At 41.8% G+C, this 16,482-nt stretch overlaps 1 protein-coding gene across 2 annotated transcripts in view; it reads right to left on the minus strand.

Moving 5' to 3' along the window:
• Nucleotides 1-305: 305 nt before the first annotated feature.
• Nucleotides 306-16,482, minus strand: part of PDCL2 (phosducin like 2) — a 47,797-nt gene continuing 31,620 nt past the window's right edge. The window contains exons 2-7 of one of the 2 annotated variants that reach the window (XM_075849612.1): nucleotides 15,340-15,447; nucleotides 13,787-13,907; nucleotides 12,714-12,804; nucleotides 5,592-5,735; nucleotides 4,393-4,601; nucleotides 306-468 (exon numbers count right to left, since the gene is read on the minus strand). In XM_075849612.1, coding sequence (XP_075705727.1) covers nucleotides 332-468; nucleotides 4,393-4,601; nucleotides 5,592-5,735; nucleotides 12,714-12,804; nucleotides 13,787-13,907; nucleotides 15,340-15,360 — 723 coding nt within the window. In that variant the 5' untranslated portion in view covers nucleotides 15,361-15,447 and the 3' untranslated portion in view covers nucleotides 306-331. The remainder of the gene's footprint in view (nucleotides 469-4,392; nucleotides 4,602-5,591; nucleotides 5,736-12,713; nucleotides 12,805-13,786; nucleotides 13,908-15,339; nucleotides 15,448-16,482) is intronic. The other variant, XM_075849613.1, reaches the window with a different exon arrangement.

The raw sequence follows: 16,482 nt of genomic DNA on the forward strand, positions 1-16,482 counted from the left end.
AAAGCTTCATTTTTCAACTTTAACTCCGTGGCTAGGGTACAGAACTCGATGGCATATTGTCCTACTGTAGAGGTGCCTTGGCAGAGTAAGTAGAGACGAAGATGCAGTTGATGCCAGCGCCTCTCCAGACAGTAGAGGCAAGATGTAGGCTACTTATACTCGGTCCGAAGGAACTGATGTGCCATAACTTCAAAGTTTCCGCCATGGAGAGTTTGGCGGTGGCAGTGAGACAATAGAGGGGCGTCATGCACACAAGTAGATGCAGGGGGCAATGTCCTGCAATTATATTGTCCTTCTCCCATAGCAAGCATTTATTTCTGTTTTATTATTGTCAATCGGTGACATCATCTTTCCAGTGAATAGAACTACGTTTCACTGAAGACATCATCAAATCAATAAATGTTTTTCGAGGATCTTCTTCCAGGTCAGACTTGATAGCTCCCACATCAGCCAATTTCCATTCCAGTTCTATAAAGTAGGAAGAAACATAGAATAGTTTAACAATAAAAAAAAACAACAACCACATCAAAATCTTATTTATGAAATTTATTTGGCTCTTAGAGCATAGGCAATGTGTGTAAATATAAGTGTAGTAGCCATAGCAGCTGCTATAGGGCCCAGAGGTTGAGGGGATCCACTTAGGTGCATGAACATTGTTCCATTTTGTGGGGAGTAACACGTTGTGGCTTTCTGCTGTCTAGCACTATTATGTGGATTTTCTGATATATGGCGTTATTATTATCCATAACTTTAATTATTGCCACTTATGCTGCTGTTTCAGTTTTTTGTCAATAGGTGGTGAGGGCCCATCTCATTTTTCTATGGGGTCCTATGAATTCTAGTTACGCCCCTGACTAAAGCTGATAGGATTACACTTGTGGCATTAAAGAGGCTCTGTCACCAGATTATAAGTGCCCTATCTCCTACATAATCTGCTGGGCGCTGTAATGTATAAGTATAATATATAAGTATAATGTATAAGTGCCCTATCTCCTACATAATCTGCTAGGTGCTGTAATGATAACAGCAGTGGTTTTTATTTTGAAAAACGATCATTTTTGAGCAAGTTATGAACAATTTTAGATTTATGCTAATTAGTTCTTAATGACCAACTGGACGTTTTTTAACTTTTTACAAAGTGGGATCACGCTGTGACGGGACTTCTTCCCACAGGTCCTTCACCGGAACGATGGAAGAGTCAACAGACATCATTAAGAACTAATTAGCATAAATCTAAAATTGTTCAGAACTTGCTCAAAAATGATAGTTTTTCAAAATAAAAACAACTGTTGCTACATTACATTACAGCGCCGATCAGATTATGTAGGAGATAGGGCACTTATAATCTGGTGACAGAGCCTCTTTAATGTCACATAGACTTTTTAAGCAAAAGACTCTTGGATTGGGATTTAATATGCTTCTAGTCCGATTTTCAAAGTTGTATACCAGTTACCCAATAAGTGTCGAGGGTAGGGGGAAGAGGGGGAAGAGTTACACCGATACATATGGCAACACTTATCTCCCAGGGAAACCAAGGATCCAGGGGCGTAGCTATAAGCCGGTGCAGCGGTAGCAGTCGCACCCAGACGCTGGAGTCTGAGGGGGCCACATAAAAAGACACCAGTATTATAAATGGCACATGGTGGGGGGGGGGGGTCCTGTTATAGATTTGCATTGGGGCTCAGGAGTGTCAATTAACACCTCTGCAAGGATTGGTCATGTTGATAGGCCATATTAGCCCTGGACGCAGACTCCTACCTATTAGCCAGAAAAAAGTGCTACTGGGAAAAGCATCTCTCTCAATCTGGAGGACTGCATATACTACATGGTTGCCCATTTATTTCAATGAGTGCCTTGTAATACTACGATGCAGGGCAAACATAACCACCAGCAGCTTTCCTGGGCAATAACCTGTAGTTCCAGCAGTCATCGGACTGCTGGAACTAGAGGTTCCCCATTGGGGAGTTGCATTATAAAAGGGGCTTGTCTTGATAGGATAACCTATTTAAGCAACTACCTAATACATTCTTAAAAGTTGCTTTAAGGTAAAATGTTTAGGAGCTCTTAAAGGGGTATTCCAATTTCAGGAAATACATTCTATATTTTTGTATAATAAAAAGTTAGACAATTTTCCATGAATTTCAAGATCTCTGATTGCTGTCATTCAATAGAAACTTTTATTGTTTCATTTGATAAAAATCTGTTCATGGTCGTGTGATGGACAAACAGATGCTGGGCTCGTTAGAAGACATAGCTCTGATACACATACTGTAACCAAAGTTCCCTCTAAGTCTTGCCAGCTCCTGAGCGGGGCAGTTAGGGAGCAGGGCAGGTCTCCATCAATGGTGGGCAATCTGATGACCAAAAGTAATACCCCCAGTAAACGCTAATATAGTGTAGTAAATAGGAGAATAAGAAAACTTATTTTAAATTAGTTTTAATTACTTTTTTAAATACTATAATATTACTAGTCCACCAGTAAAATAGACCGTTATAATCACCAATTATAGGCATCAATGAAAGAATCCCTCTCTTACACCACTGTCCCTAAAGATAGCGCCACACAGACCCCCCCTGTAGATAGTGCCACACAGACCCCCCTGTAGATAGCGCCACACAGATCCCCTGTAGATAGCGCCACACAGACCCCCTGTAGATAGCGCCACACACAGCCCTATAGGCAGCATCACACACAGACCTACCTATAGATAGCGCCACATACAGACCCTGTAGATAGCAACACACCCCCTCCCTGTAGATACTGCCACACGCAGCCCCCCTGTAGATAGCGCCACAGAGCCCCCCTGTAGATAGTGCCACACAGCCCCCTGTAGATAGTGCCACACAGCCCTCTGTAGATAGCGCCACACACAGCCCCTTGTAGATAGCACCACAAAGCCCCCCTGTAAATAGTGTCACACAGCCTCCCCTGTAGAGAGTCACACAGCCTCCCCTGTAGATATTGCCACACACAGCCCCCTGTAGATAGCGCCACACAGCCCCCGTGTAGATAGCGCCATACAGCCCCCTTGTATATACTGCCACACAGCAATCCCCCCCTCCCCTTGTATATACTGCCACACAGAAATCCCCCCTCCCCTTGTATATACTGCCACACAGCAATCCCCCCTCCCCTTGTATATAGTGTCACATGGCAATCCCCCCCTTGTATATACTGCCAGACAGCTCCCCTCCCCTTGTATATACTGCCACACAGAAATCCCCCCTCCCCTTGTATATACTGCCACACAGCAATCCCCCCTCCCCTTGTATATACTGCCACACAGCAATCCCCCCTCCCCTTGTATATAGTGTCACATGGCAATCCCCCCCCTTGTATATACTGCCAGACAGCTCCCCTCCCCTTGTATATACTGCCACACAGCAATCCCCCCTCTTCTTGTATATGGTGCTACACAGCTGCCCTCCCCTTGTATATTCTGTCACACAGCAATCCCCCCTGTATATAGTGCTATACAGCCCCCTCTCCCCTTGTGTATACCTCTACACAGCCCCCCTTTCCCTTGTATATAGTGCTATATAGGAATTCCCCCACCCTGTATATTACCACACAGCAATTTTCCCCTGTATATACTGCCACACAGCAATCCCCACTCCCCTTGTATATAGTGCTACACAGACCCCCTCTCCCCTTGTATACACTTCCACACAGCAATTCCCCCCCCCCTGTATATTACCACACAGCCCCCTCAAAAAACAAAAGAGTGTACTTACCTTGCCCCGCTCCTGCGACGGACGGAGCGCTGCACTGCCTCTCAGGCGGGACGCATGCGCAGACCGGCGTGTTAATAGTCTTCCCAGCACCTTATAGGCTGCAGGCCTAACATGGCTTGCAGCCTATACTATTCATTTGTATCTGCGTCCTGAGGATGCACATACAAGTGAATGTCGCTGTCGCTAGCACCTGAGCCCCCTCCGGTGCTAGCGACGCCACTGCTTCCACCCGTGACAGTGCGCAGGCTTTAAACTTTACCGCGCGGGCGGACTGTGGAAGGTGTGCCGCCGCGCACCTTATAGGGAACACTGACTGTAACTGTAAAGAGCTATGCTCCTGTGCGTCCATCACATGACCAAAATACACTTTTATCCACCGGAAGTAAACAATACATGTTTTTATTGAATGACAGCAAGCAGAGAACTTGAAAACCGTGAGGAATTGTTACAGAAAGTATATTGGAAAATTGTATAACTTTTCATTATACAATTGATAACATTTGTTTGCTGAAACTGGAATACCCCATTTAAGTAAAAGGAATGTGTATTATATTTTCCTATATGTTGCAATTTTTCTGCGTTCTAAGGTGTAACATTTAGGAGCATTCAATATCGTCTGTTTTCTAAAGAAGACTAAATACTATACAATATTTCTACCTTCTGGAGTCACTCTGGTTCCTCCACACTGGTCCATTCCAATAAATCTGCCTTTAATGAGGCCATTTCTGTAGACTAGTAAGGTTGGCACACAGGCATCCATGTAATTAGGAATGCAGTTATCAGCTGCAGCTTTTAAAAATTTGGTTTCCGGAAATTTTTTCGCCAGTATTCCGAGGTGATTGTTCAGCAGATCACACATTGGTACACTGGAAAACAAGGAACTTACCATTCAATTACAGAAAGTAAATTCATATTCTTATTTTATTAAGTCAATACTAGAAGTGCTTAAAAAACATGGTCCAATATAAAAAAAGATAATGTCAACCATGTAAACAGAAGAAGATGTAAAACAGGCTTAAAGGGGATCTCCAACCAAGGACATTTATGACATATTCACAGTCGACTGCGCTATTGGTTCCGTCAAGAACATCGGAACCCTGTCAAAACGGTGACCAACGGAAAACATTAGCTAGGTTTCCATCACCATTGAGTTCAATGGTGAGGGAAACGGAAGCTTAGGTTTCTGTTTGCCTTTCCGTTGAAGGGTTAACCCGACGGAAACCTCCAACGGAATCCCGCAGCGGAAAGAAACGGTGATGTGAACAGGCCCTTAGGCTTCCTTCACACTAGCGTTACTATACGTTTACCTCTCTTCCTTCAGAGGAAGAGAGGATCAATACATTAAACAGAAAACAATGGTTCCGTTAGAATTACCATTAATTTCAATGGTAATTCTTTTGTTTCAGTTGCTTTCCGTTTGTCTCCGTTCGCTAGGTATCCGTTTTTTGAACGATAACAAAAGTGCAGTCTGCAGAACTTTTGTTTCCGTTCAAAAAACGGAAACCTATTCCTATTGAAATCAATGGTAATTTTAACGGGACCGTTGCTTTCCGTTTAACGTATCGATCCCCTCTTCCTCTGATGGAAGAGAGGTAAATGCATAGTAACGGAAGTGTGAACTTAGCCTTATATGAATGGAACCAATCTAATAAATATGTGTTAGGGAATTACTATTTTTGCAACCTGTAGGTGTAGAGACGCTAAGGGTTAACATATAGTGTAAGTACTACTACAACTTACAGTTTACATGATTTGCTATCTCTTGATCGATTTCATCAAGTATTATATGACTGAAACTTATTAAATGAGAGTAAATAATCACACTTAAATGAATATAAGGTAACGTCCTACAAGACCTTGATCTGTAAAGATGAAGCACCACCCAAACATCGGCTTCGGCATTTGTTACTTCTTTTATATACATATTTCCAGGAACTTCACTCAGCTCTCCATAGATTTGTGTTTTTTGTAGATCTTTCAGTTCTTTTATGCGCCTTTGCCTAAAAATACAAAAAAATATGTTCATTTACGGATGTAGCCATCTTTATCTTGACTCTGATAACTTGCTGCAGCGTGATATCACACAACAAAAGTCATTGAAAAGTCAAGATAAAGGTGGCTACATCTGTATTCTTCACAGAGGCATCAAAGACCTAGTAAATCTATGAAAAATTACCTATTTTGTAGAAGTATCTAACGTCACAGAATTCAGGCATTGTAACTGGTGCTGCAGTTTTACTGACAGCACTTAGGAGGAACAGGTCTGCACTCCCTTATTAGTTGAATTACTCCTGTTTGTATGGAGAGCTGGTCTAGTTAGGGTATGTTCACACAAAGCATTTTCTGGCGTATTTCGGGGCGCTTACGCCTTGAAAAAACTGAAGCAGAACGCCTCCAAACATCTGCCCATTGATTTCAATGGGAAATACGGCGCTCTGTTCCGACGGGGTGTTTTTTTACGCCTCGTTTTCAAAATACGGCATGTAAAAAGACACCCGAGAAAAAGAAGTGCATGTCACTTCTTGGGACGTTTTTGGAGCCGTTTTTCATTGACTCTATAAAAAAACAGCTCCAAAAACGTAGCGAAAATCGCGAGTTTGATTAAAAAACGTCTGAAAATCAGGAGCTTGGAAACAGCTCCATATTTTTAGTCGTTTTTGGTTAAGCATGCATGTGAACAGCGTGTGAGGGCATGTTCACACACAAAATAAAAAACGTCTGAAAATACGGAGCTGTTTTCAAGGGAAAACAGCTCCTGATTTTCAGATGTTATTTTAAACCACTCGCCAACCGTTTGGAAAACGGCCGTGAAAAAAACGCCCCGTCGGAACAGAACTGAAATTAATGGGCGTAAGTTTGGAGGCGTTCTGCTTCCGATTTTTCTGCCGTTTTTTGGGATGTTTACGGCCCGAAAAACATCTGAAAACACTCTGTGTGTACATATCCTAACTGTAGTATATTAGGGAATTGTTGTAAATGCATGTGAATAATAGTTTTATTTTGAGTCAAACTAACATTTTTCTGTCCAAGGTCTTGCAACTTGGAGTAAATGTGTAATACCAAATTTTGAGCACTAGGTGGCAATACTGTATAAGCTGAACAGGAATGGCAACATATCTCCATAATAATATAAAAAGGCCTTTAATTAAAGTTTTGTTAAGGGCCTGTTCACATGAGTGTTAGGTCCTGTTGATGGGTTTCGTCAGACCTTTATGACCTTTAACTTCTAGGAGACACAGCCAGTTTAGTTTTTCCATTTCCGTTTTTGCATTGTCACATTCCAAGAGTCATAACCATTTAATGTACCATATAATGCACTGGGAAAAAGGAAAAAAAAATATTTATTGATGTGGAATGGGAAAAAAAACTGTAATTCCTCCATTGTCTTTTGGGTTTTATTTTTACAGTGTTCACCGTGCGGTAAAAACTAGGTTAACTTTGTTGAAAAATAATGTTTCCTTATTCTGAAAGCCATAACTTTTTTATTTTTCTGTAGATTGAGCAGTGTGAGGGCTTGTTTTTGCGAGGCAAGTTGTAGTTTTTATTGGCACTATTTTGGTGTACAAGCTACTTTATGATCACTTTTTATTCCATTTATTCTGGGAAGTGACGTGACCAAAAAAACAGCAATGCTTGCATGGTAATTTTGTTTTCCTACAGAGTTCAGACTTTTACAGACATGACGATACCAATTATATTTGCTTTTTTTGTTGCTTAGATCAAACCATATGACTGAGACTGACACTGAGCGCAGGGGATTGCCCACTTGACAGTCTACACTTACAGGTCACTAAAACTAAGGGCCCATTCACAAGAACGTGAATCTCGTCAGTGTGCTGTGCATGGAAATCATGCGCAGCACACGGACTCATTTATTTCAATGGGGACGTTCGCACATGCAGGAGTTTTCACGCAGCGAGAGTCCGCCGCGTGAAACTCACTGCATGTCCTATATTGGTACGTTTTCATGCCCCTACGTGCCCATTGAAGTCAATTGGTGCGTGAAATCCACGCACCGCACACGGATGCACATCTGTGTGCTGTGCGTGATTTGCGCAGCAATTCCATTAAGAAAAAAAAATTGTTAAACATCTGTGTGGGACGGACCTATATAATTCAATGTGGCCGTTCACATGGCCGTTGTATCAACAGACCTTGTAAAGGGTCCGTGACAGAATAGAACATGTCCTATTTTTTCACGCTGTACGCATCCCTCCGTAGACTCTAGTCTATGAGGGATGCGTGATATCGCGTCCCACAGCGCAGAGCACAGATGCACCTCGGACGTGAAAAATTCCAGTTTTTTATGTCCGAGATGCACAACGCCCGCGTGAATTTAGCCTTCATCTGTCACACTCGTGTGAATGTAGCCTAAGGCCTTATTCACACAAACGTTGAATACGTCCGTGTGCTGGCTGTTAAAACAACGGCCGTGACACGGACCTATGCAATTCAATGGGGCCTTTCACACATGCACGTTTTTTTACGCAGCGTGTTTTCGTTGTGTGAAACTCACTGCATGTCCTTTTCTTGTGTGTTTTTTGCGCATCACGGACTCCTTGAAGTCAATGGGTGCGTGAAAATCACAGACAGCACACGGTCACACATCCGTGTGCAGTCCGTGATTCACGCACTAGTTCATAAGAAATGAAGACAGAAAAAATTTAAAATACATAAATGTGTACATAAACAGACACCAACAACTGATGCCACACGGAACACACACGTATGCCACACGGAACTGCAATGCATTACAAACCTGTCCATTTTTTGCCGTCGCAAAACGGACACGTTCGTGTGGATAAGGCCTAACAGGGCCGAGTGCAGGAGATTGAAAGTGGCTAGAAAGAAAAGAAAATCAGCGCTGCAGCAGCTGGTAGGGTATCCAACTTGTTTTATATGTTAAAGGACGTGACAGGTTCTCCTTAAAGAGGATATGTCACCAGATTTCACAATACAAACCACATACATTATTAAATAGATTTATTTTACCCGATTAGCATTTTATAAGAATATGCATGTGTAATGTCCGTGGCTGCGGGCCGTCAGCTCCAATCCACCCCTGACAGCCGCAGCCATGAGTCGGCAAGCGCAGGCCCCAGCCTCCTCCTCAGGAGACGCCAGTCACCTCAGCCGGATCCTGTAGGGTGCACGCGCACGCTCGTGCCCCGCTCTTAAAGGGGCAGCTCGCCCATCGGACTTTTGATGAACTTTGAACCCGTGAGTACCCTAGACTATAAGAGGGTTTCAGCCCCCTGCTTCTATGCCTGAGCGTTGTTGATGTTTCCTAGTTTGTCTATGTGATGGCCTCCTAGTGTGTTCCTGTGCTGTGCCAAAGTCGTGTCGTGCTGTATACCACGCCTGACCTGCTTCACCTTGCCTTACGTCTACCTGCTGCCTAGTCCCAGCCGAGCCTGCCTTACTGCTTTCCGAGCTGCCACAGGTACCTATACAAACTATTGGGCCAGTTGGCCAGCTGCCTTACCGCCAAGGCGGTACGGCCCAGTGTGTCCACAGACCCTTCGTGACAGCATAATGTCACCTCAATCTCCTCCCACCTAGAGCTAACAAGATCCTATCAGTGTCCCTCTTCCCCTGCAGCATGCTGAAATCTCGCACATGCTCCGTACAAGCTGCAGTTTTATTAAAATAAAATCTGCTTTAAAAGAGAGCTATTCGTCTCATATTGAATAGAATTATGGTATCCTGAAGGGAGAGGACTGATATCTGCTCTATAATAAACTGATGGAGGTAAAGTAAAAGTAAGTTTTATGATAAAATGGGAGGAAAACTTGGGCTTCGTGTGTCAGTGGACAATTGGTATTAGGTCTGTGACGAATTAAGTAAGGGTAGCTGACCTTCTTTGATAGAAACATCACTGAAGATGTTACATAGGTCGTATGTTATTATGGAGGTGATGGGAGAAAATACATTCGGGGATGTGGGGAAGAAGGTAATTTATCTCATGTGTGGTGGAATTGTCGAATTGTGCAGAGATATTTGGATGAAGTTGCTGAATTAATTTCAGTCATCTTTAAAAAGCCATTGGCCCCCATGTACTAATCCTGTCTAATAGACAGACAGCGTAGACGTAGACCTGGCAGGCACAAAATGCGCCAAATTTATTACAGTGGTGAATGCTGTGTGACAATTTTGCTGCATCCTTCATGACATTTTAGACACTTTTCCTTATACCACTTTTGATTTGGCTTATTTTGTTCCAGAATTTTTGTACCAGTTTTTTTGGCATTTTGGACTGTTTTTAAAAAGTGTCTACTGAAGTGCAAACATCACAATTGCGCCTAACTGCACCAATTTACACCAAAATGTTCCATTTTTTTTACAATTTCTAGACCCAGACACAGCAATACATCTACACCGTTAAATTTTGGCTTGGCTGATTTGGTATTAGAAGCGTGTGTTGAACAAGAGACCAAAATGAGTTAATTCAATTTATATTTCTGTCAGCAGGTTATTTTGTTCCAGAATTCGAAGAGTAAGCCTTAGGCCAGACATGGGCAAACTACGGCCCGCGGGCCACATACGGCCCGTTAGGCTTTTTAATCCGGCCCGCCGAACTTGTCCAAATTATAGTAAAAACCTCCTTTTTTTTCCCCTTTCCCTGCAATGCCCACGTTTTCCCAATAGATGGCGCACTCAAAACACATTGACCGTTGTTAATGTGGCGCGTATTTCTCTTTATTTCACTTTAATTTTCACTTCGTTTCACGTCACCATTAAGCCCTTCGGTTTTCAAAGAGTACAATATCAGCCGTCACTTTGCCACGAAGCATGCAAACTATGCTAGCAAGCAGTCAACACAAGAACGGGCGGCTACTGCTCAGAGGTTGGCAGCTAATTTACAGAGTCAACAGAACTTTTTTCTTGATAAATCACAGTGCGTATGTTATTTTAATCTATTTACATTTCCTCCTCCCAGTATCTGCGAAATAGTATGAAAATGCCATATCTTGCATATTCCTTGAGACAAATTTATTAACTGATAAGGGCTATTTTTCACATTTGAAAGACAGTTAATAAATTGGGTTGTAGTGTTCTTACTGTGCTATGAGGTTTGCACACACTACATTTAATGCTTTAGTATATCCGGCCCAAACACTCCCTCCAAATGCTCCTGGCCCGGCCCCTCTGTCAAATTTTAGAACCCATTGTGGCCCGCGAGTCAAAAAGTTTGCCCACCCCTGCCTTAGGCCCTATTCACACGACCGGGTTTCCCGGCCGTATGACGGCCGTTCAAAGATCGTCCGTCACACGGCCGCAGTAGGAACAATAGACCCCAAATGGGGCTATTCACACGACCGATTCCGTGACGGCCCGAGACTTCTGAAGCGGAATCCCCGGCGCTGTGGCCGGTGTTTCCGCTCCAGAAGTCCCTGACTTCACTGTCCATATATGGACATTGAAGTCAGGGACTTCTCCTGGAACGGTGGCGCTATCTACAGAAAGGAAGGGTGGGTGCCATCTATGTGGGGGTGCTGTGTAGAGTTACCTATAGGGGGCTGTGTGGCATTACCTACAGGGGGCTGTGTGGCATTACCTACAGGGGGCTGTGTGGCATTAACAGACCAAAACGGCCGTTTTTATTGGCCTAAGGCTCTATTCCCTGTCAGTTTTAAAAACGGATGAATTTCTTTTGTACATTTTTTGCCACACACTTCCCTCTGTAGATAATGCCACACACTGCCCTCTGTAGATAATGCCACAGCTCCCCTTGTAGGTAGTGCCACACAGCCCCCCTCTAGGTAGTGCCACACAGCCCCCTGTAGGTAATGCCACACAGCCCCCTGTAGGTAATTCCACACAGCCCCCCTGTAGGTAGTGCCACACAGCCCCCTTAGGTAATGCCACACAGCCCCCTCTAGGTAGTGCCACACAGCCCCCCTGTAGGTAATGCCACACAGCCCCCTCTAGGTAGTGCCACACAGCCCCCCGTAGGTAATGCCACACAGCCCCCTATAGGTAGTTCTACACAGGACACATGTAAATAGCAACCCCGATAGATGGCACCCCCCACCTTTCTGTTGTTAGCGCCACCGTTCCAGGAGAAGTCCCTGGCTTCACTGTCCATATATGGACAGTGAAGTCAGGGACTTCTCCTGAAGCGGAAAACACCGGCCACAGCTCCGGGGATTCTGCTTCAGAAGTCCCTCATATCACTGTGTCCATATATGGACAGTGAAGTCAGAGACTTATCCTGGAGCGGAATCCCCAATCCCCGGCAACAGCGTTGCCAAAGCTGTGGCCGGGAATTGGGGATTCCGCTCCCACAGGAAGCAAAAAAATACCCTCCTCCCCCTAACATGCACTTCGCACTGGAGCAAGTGACAAAAGACACGGCCGTCACTCGGAACACATTCCAGCGAAGGCCGTGTATTACCCGGCCCTATAGACATCTATGGGAGCCGGGTGACCGGGAGAACGGCCGAAAATAGGGCTTGTCCCATTTTTTGACGGCCGGGTTTCCCGGGCCGTCCAAAAATCGGTCGTGTGAATAGCCCCATTTGTGGTCTATTGTTCCTACAGCGTCCGTGTGACGAACGTTTTTTGAACGGTGTCACACGGCTGGGAAACCCTGTCGTGTGAATAGGGCCTAACTTTCTTTTTAAAGAAAAGATCAACAAAAATTAATTCAGTCTTTTATGGGGAAAGAATAGAAGCTAAAAGTTTAAGTAGGCATAAGCAGGTCAAACAAGTGTGGAGGGTGTGGGAAGAATATTAGGAGGTTGAGGATCTCTATTTTATTTTATGTATACATTCCAGATAGTCATGTGATAATATTTGCCGTTTTTGGTTTTGAGAATATTAGATAAAAAGTATTAAAAAAATAATAAATTGCTGTTCGCGATATGGTATGAGAATTGAAGCAATGCAGTTATTTGATAACTTGTAGAGAAAAACATTAAACCTTCATTTATGTTTTATTAATAAACCAGTAGAAAATGAAGACTCAGAGTTACCTATACATTTGTATCGCTTTCTCATCCTCTTCCTGGAATGTGTCCTCCGCTTCCTTTAAACCATCTACGGTCATTTTTTCATAGGGTCTCACTGAATATAATAATTTAAGATTATTTTGAAAGAGTCGGTAACTGATCAAGCAAGAAAACACGTGTATCAGACTGTACCTCAAATATAAATGGAACAATTTTATTACAATATTACAGAGTACAAAAACAGACAAAATGTAAAACATTTAAAAATGCACAACCATGTGCTGGACCCAAGTCCTGGCCCCAGATAAGGCACAAGGACAAATCCCGCATGGAGAAAGAAAATACAAATAGTTATAAGTAATGAACCATCAATAAGATCAAATGTAAGGCCGCGTATCCTGAAACAAATATATATCGGGCGCCAATCCCCTTAAACAATCTGAAAGCGCAAAACAATGAACATATCCTATGCAAATACCAGGAGAGCAAACAGAGGGGGTTCTAAAAATATATGTGATCTCAGAAAAAGATTTTTGTCGGGATGCAGGAAAGTCGGTTCAAAACTCTCACTCCATGAGGTTGAGAGGGCCTCACGTGTATCGCCGTGTTACTGGCTTTATCAGGGGTTTCAAAACCCCATCCACATGTATTGTGCTGTTTTTGATGCGCATTTGCCTTAGGCTGGGTTCACACGAGCATGTTACGTCCGTAATGGACGGAAAGTATTTAGTCCGGAAGTCTCGGACCGAACACACTGCAGGGAGCCGGGCTCCTAGCATCATAGTTATGTACGATGCTAGGAGTCCCTGCCTCACTGCAGGACAACTGTCCCGTACTGTAATCATGTTTTCAGTATGGGACAGTAGTTCCACGGAGAGGCAGAGACTCCTAGCGTCATACATAACTATGATGCTAGGAGCCCGGCTCCCTGCAGTGTGTTCGGTCCGGGACTTCCGGCCGAAATACGTTTTGTCCATTACGGACATAACATGGTCGTGTGAACCCAGTCTTAGTGTTATTTCTGAGCCTGTGTGGGTCTTTTTTTTGAGTTTTTTTTGTTTTTTGACAATACAAAATCTGCAGTGTGTGTTACCCACCTGCTGCTTCCTTTTGCATCTTTAAAACCAACTCTTCAATTGCATCTTTTTCTTCTTTCTTGGGAGGAATAATCCCAAAATCTCTAAGGACATCGTTCCAGTCTGTGTCTTCATTTGGATCCTGTTCGTCAGCATAAAAGATTTACATGTATTTGTTTTTGTTTTGTTTTTTACATATTTAACTCATTATTAATGTATACATATATATTTAAGGCTTTCTTAAAGTGAAGAAGTCATGCAGTTAAAATAAAGTATTGGCAGAGTCTGATCTATCGGAAGTTTCCATTACTATCACATACATTTGAGTTGAGAAATGTGCTGCCATCTTCTCATGCATTATAAATGTCCAGTAAGAATTTGAAGTGTAACTTGAGCCAAACATAAAAACTGCGCTCCTGAGCCTTTATATGTAGTGACAATGTACAGGATAATATTTCAGTCTCCCAGTCAAAATGTCTGTATATATGTAAGGCCTCTCTTCCCCTCCGGCTCACTCTGGCAACCTGTCACTGTGTTACAGAAGTCAATGGACTGTGCAGCTATGTGATCATTTCATGTCCTGTAAATAACTGATCATGACAGAGCTGATGCATTTTGGCATCAGCTTGTGTCTTCTAGAAATTAACTATCTTCACCTTTTTAAAAAAAACAAAACAAACATGCACTGCAAAATAAGTGAATGGGAACTTAGCCTAAGATTTTGGATTTTTGGACGCAGCTCATTTTGGCCTTGAGGACACAGTGTATTTTTTCTATTTTTGCTTCTCCGCAGTCCAAGACCGATAGCTATATATATATATTTTTAAACTTTCTATAATTTTATGTTTTTGCTGACATTGCCTCTCCCCTCTCCATAGACTTCTATGGGCAGCATGTAACCTGATCCCTCATTGAAATGATAATCCATGTCTTCTCTTAAGACAGATGTTAGCAATAAATTCAGAGTGCGTGAACATTTAGGAAGAAATGAGTCTGATAAGTGGAGAAAGATGCATTTTTTTCTGAGATATATTACAAAGTTCCTTATAGCCTGTACTATTGATTTATGCAAAGTTTGTTGAAAGATAAGTGACTATTTAAGGGGAAATATAATTTATGCATTTTTTTGTTGTATGACTATTATTTACTCAAAACAGTTTTTATTAATAATTGTATTATTTTTTTTTATTTTCCATGTACTTGTTGTTATTTGAAATAATCATTTTATTAAACATTATTTTTTTTTAAGGGGAATTTTACAGCTAAAAATTAAAAATGTGTTAAAGGGTTTTTTTTTTCCAATTATTGCTTTATTTTTTTCTGTCTTATACAACAACAAAATATATTACATATCAAATCAGACATATAAAATGCCCAACCCCCCCCCCCAATACAAGGGGAGTTAAAAAATAAATAAATAAATAAATAATAATAATAAATAAAAATAAATAAAAAAATAAAATAAAAATAAAAGAAAGACCTTTATTCAGAGCTCAGAACATAGGTTTTTTCTTCATCAGTTAAGTTAATAAACCAGGGTTTCCATTTACTATAAAATTTGTCTCTAAATTTACCGAAGTAATATGATTTTTCATATAGCAAAATCTTGTAGACCTGCCCTTTCCATTCACGAAGGTGGGGAGATGTAAATGAAATCCATCTTTTCAGGATCTCCAAACGTGCTAAAAAAAAGCAGTTGCAGAATCAATTGAACTCTAACTTTATTATACACTTTATCAATTTCAATAGAGTCCCCTAAGAGAATTAGGGTACATTTTTGATCAGACCAAAGGGGTAAAATCAATTTAATACAATCTATTATCTGTGACCAGTAGCGATGTAATTTGGGACATCTCCAAAGCAAATGTACAAGGTCTGTACTTGGAGACCCACATTTAGGTCAGTCATCTATAGTTCTATACCCCATCTTAACCAATCTTTTCGGTGTGTAGTGCAATCTATTAATCACCATGAACTGTGAAAAGCGGTGAGCTACATTAAGTGAAGAGCCATCTATATTTTTGTAGATAGACTCCCATTTTGATAAGGAGATTTGACCCAAATCTCTAACCCATTTATCAGTGTAGTTAAAGTCCGCTACATTTTTAAGCATTACAGAAAAGTGTTTAGAACAGAGAGAGAGATAACCCCCTTAGTCTGTGACCTATTTAGTAATGTGTCCCCCTATACCAAAAGGTTTTATTCTAAATCTACTTTTTTTCCTTAGTAATATGCCAAGCATGTGATACTTGAGCATATAGTAACCAATTGTGACTTGGAACCCCAAATTTATTTTGAATGGGGAAGAATGATTTTAAATCTCCATTTCTGAATAAATGTGAGAGTTGATAGATCCCATACTTCACCCAAAACGGAACTTTTCGTATCACATAAAATCCAGGTAAAAATATGTTATTCCATAATGGAGTGATTTCCATAAAGCCCTGAAAGGCCATTCTATCCCTTGCTTCTTCCCAGACCTTAGATTGTAATTTTAATAATGGATTTGAGGAGTAATTTGTTTTGGATAACACACCCGATTCCAGGAGTTGAATAACTTTTTTCCACACCCCTTGACCCTCCTCCCTTAATATCGACTCATTAACTGACATACAATTCCAAAAAGTTAACTTTTATAAATGATATGCCAAGGAAATATATAAAAATGTCAGGCATAGAAAAACCACCCTCATGAATTGGGATACATAATTTAGCGT

The sequence above is a fragment of the Rhinoderma darwinii genome, chromosome 1 (assembly GCF_050947455.1).
Source record: "Rhinoderma darwinii isolate aRhiDar2 chromosome 1, aRhiDar2.hap1, whole genome shotgun sequence".
NCBI classification, from domain to species: Eukaryota; Metazoa; Chordata; class Amphibia; order Anura; family Rhinodermatidae; genus Rhinoderma; species Rhinoderma darwinii.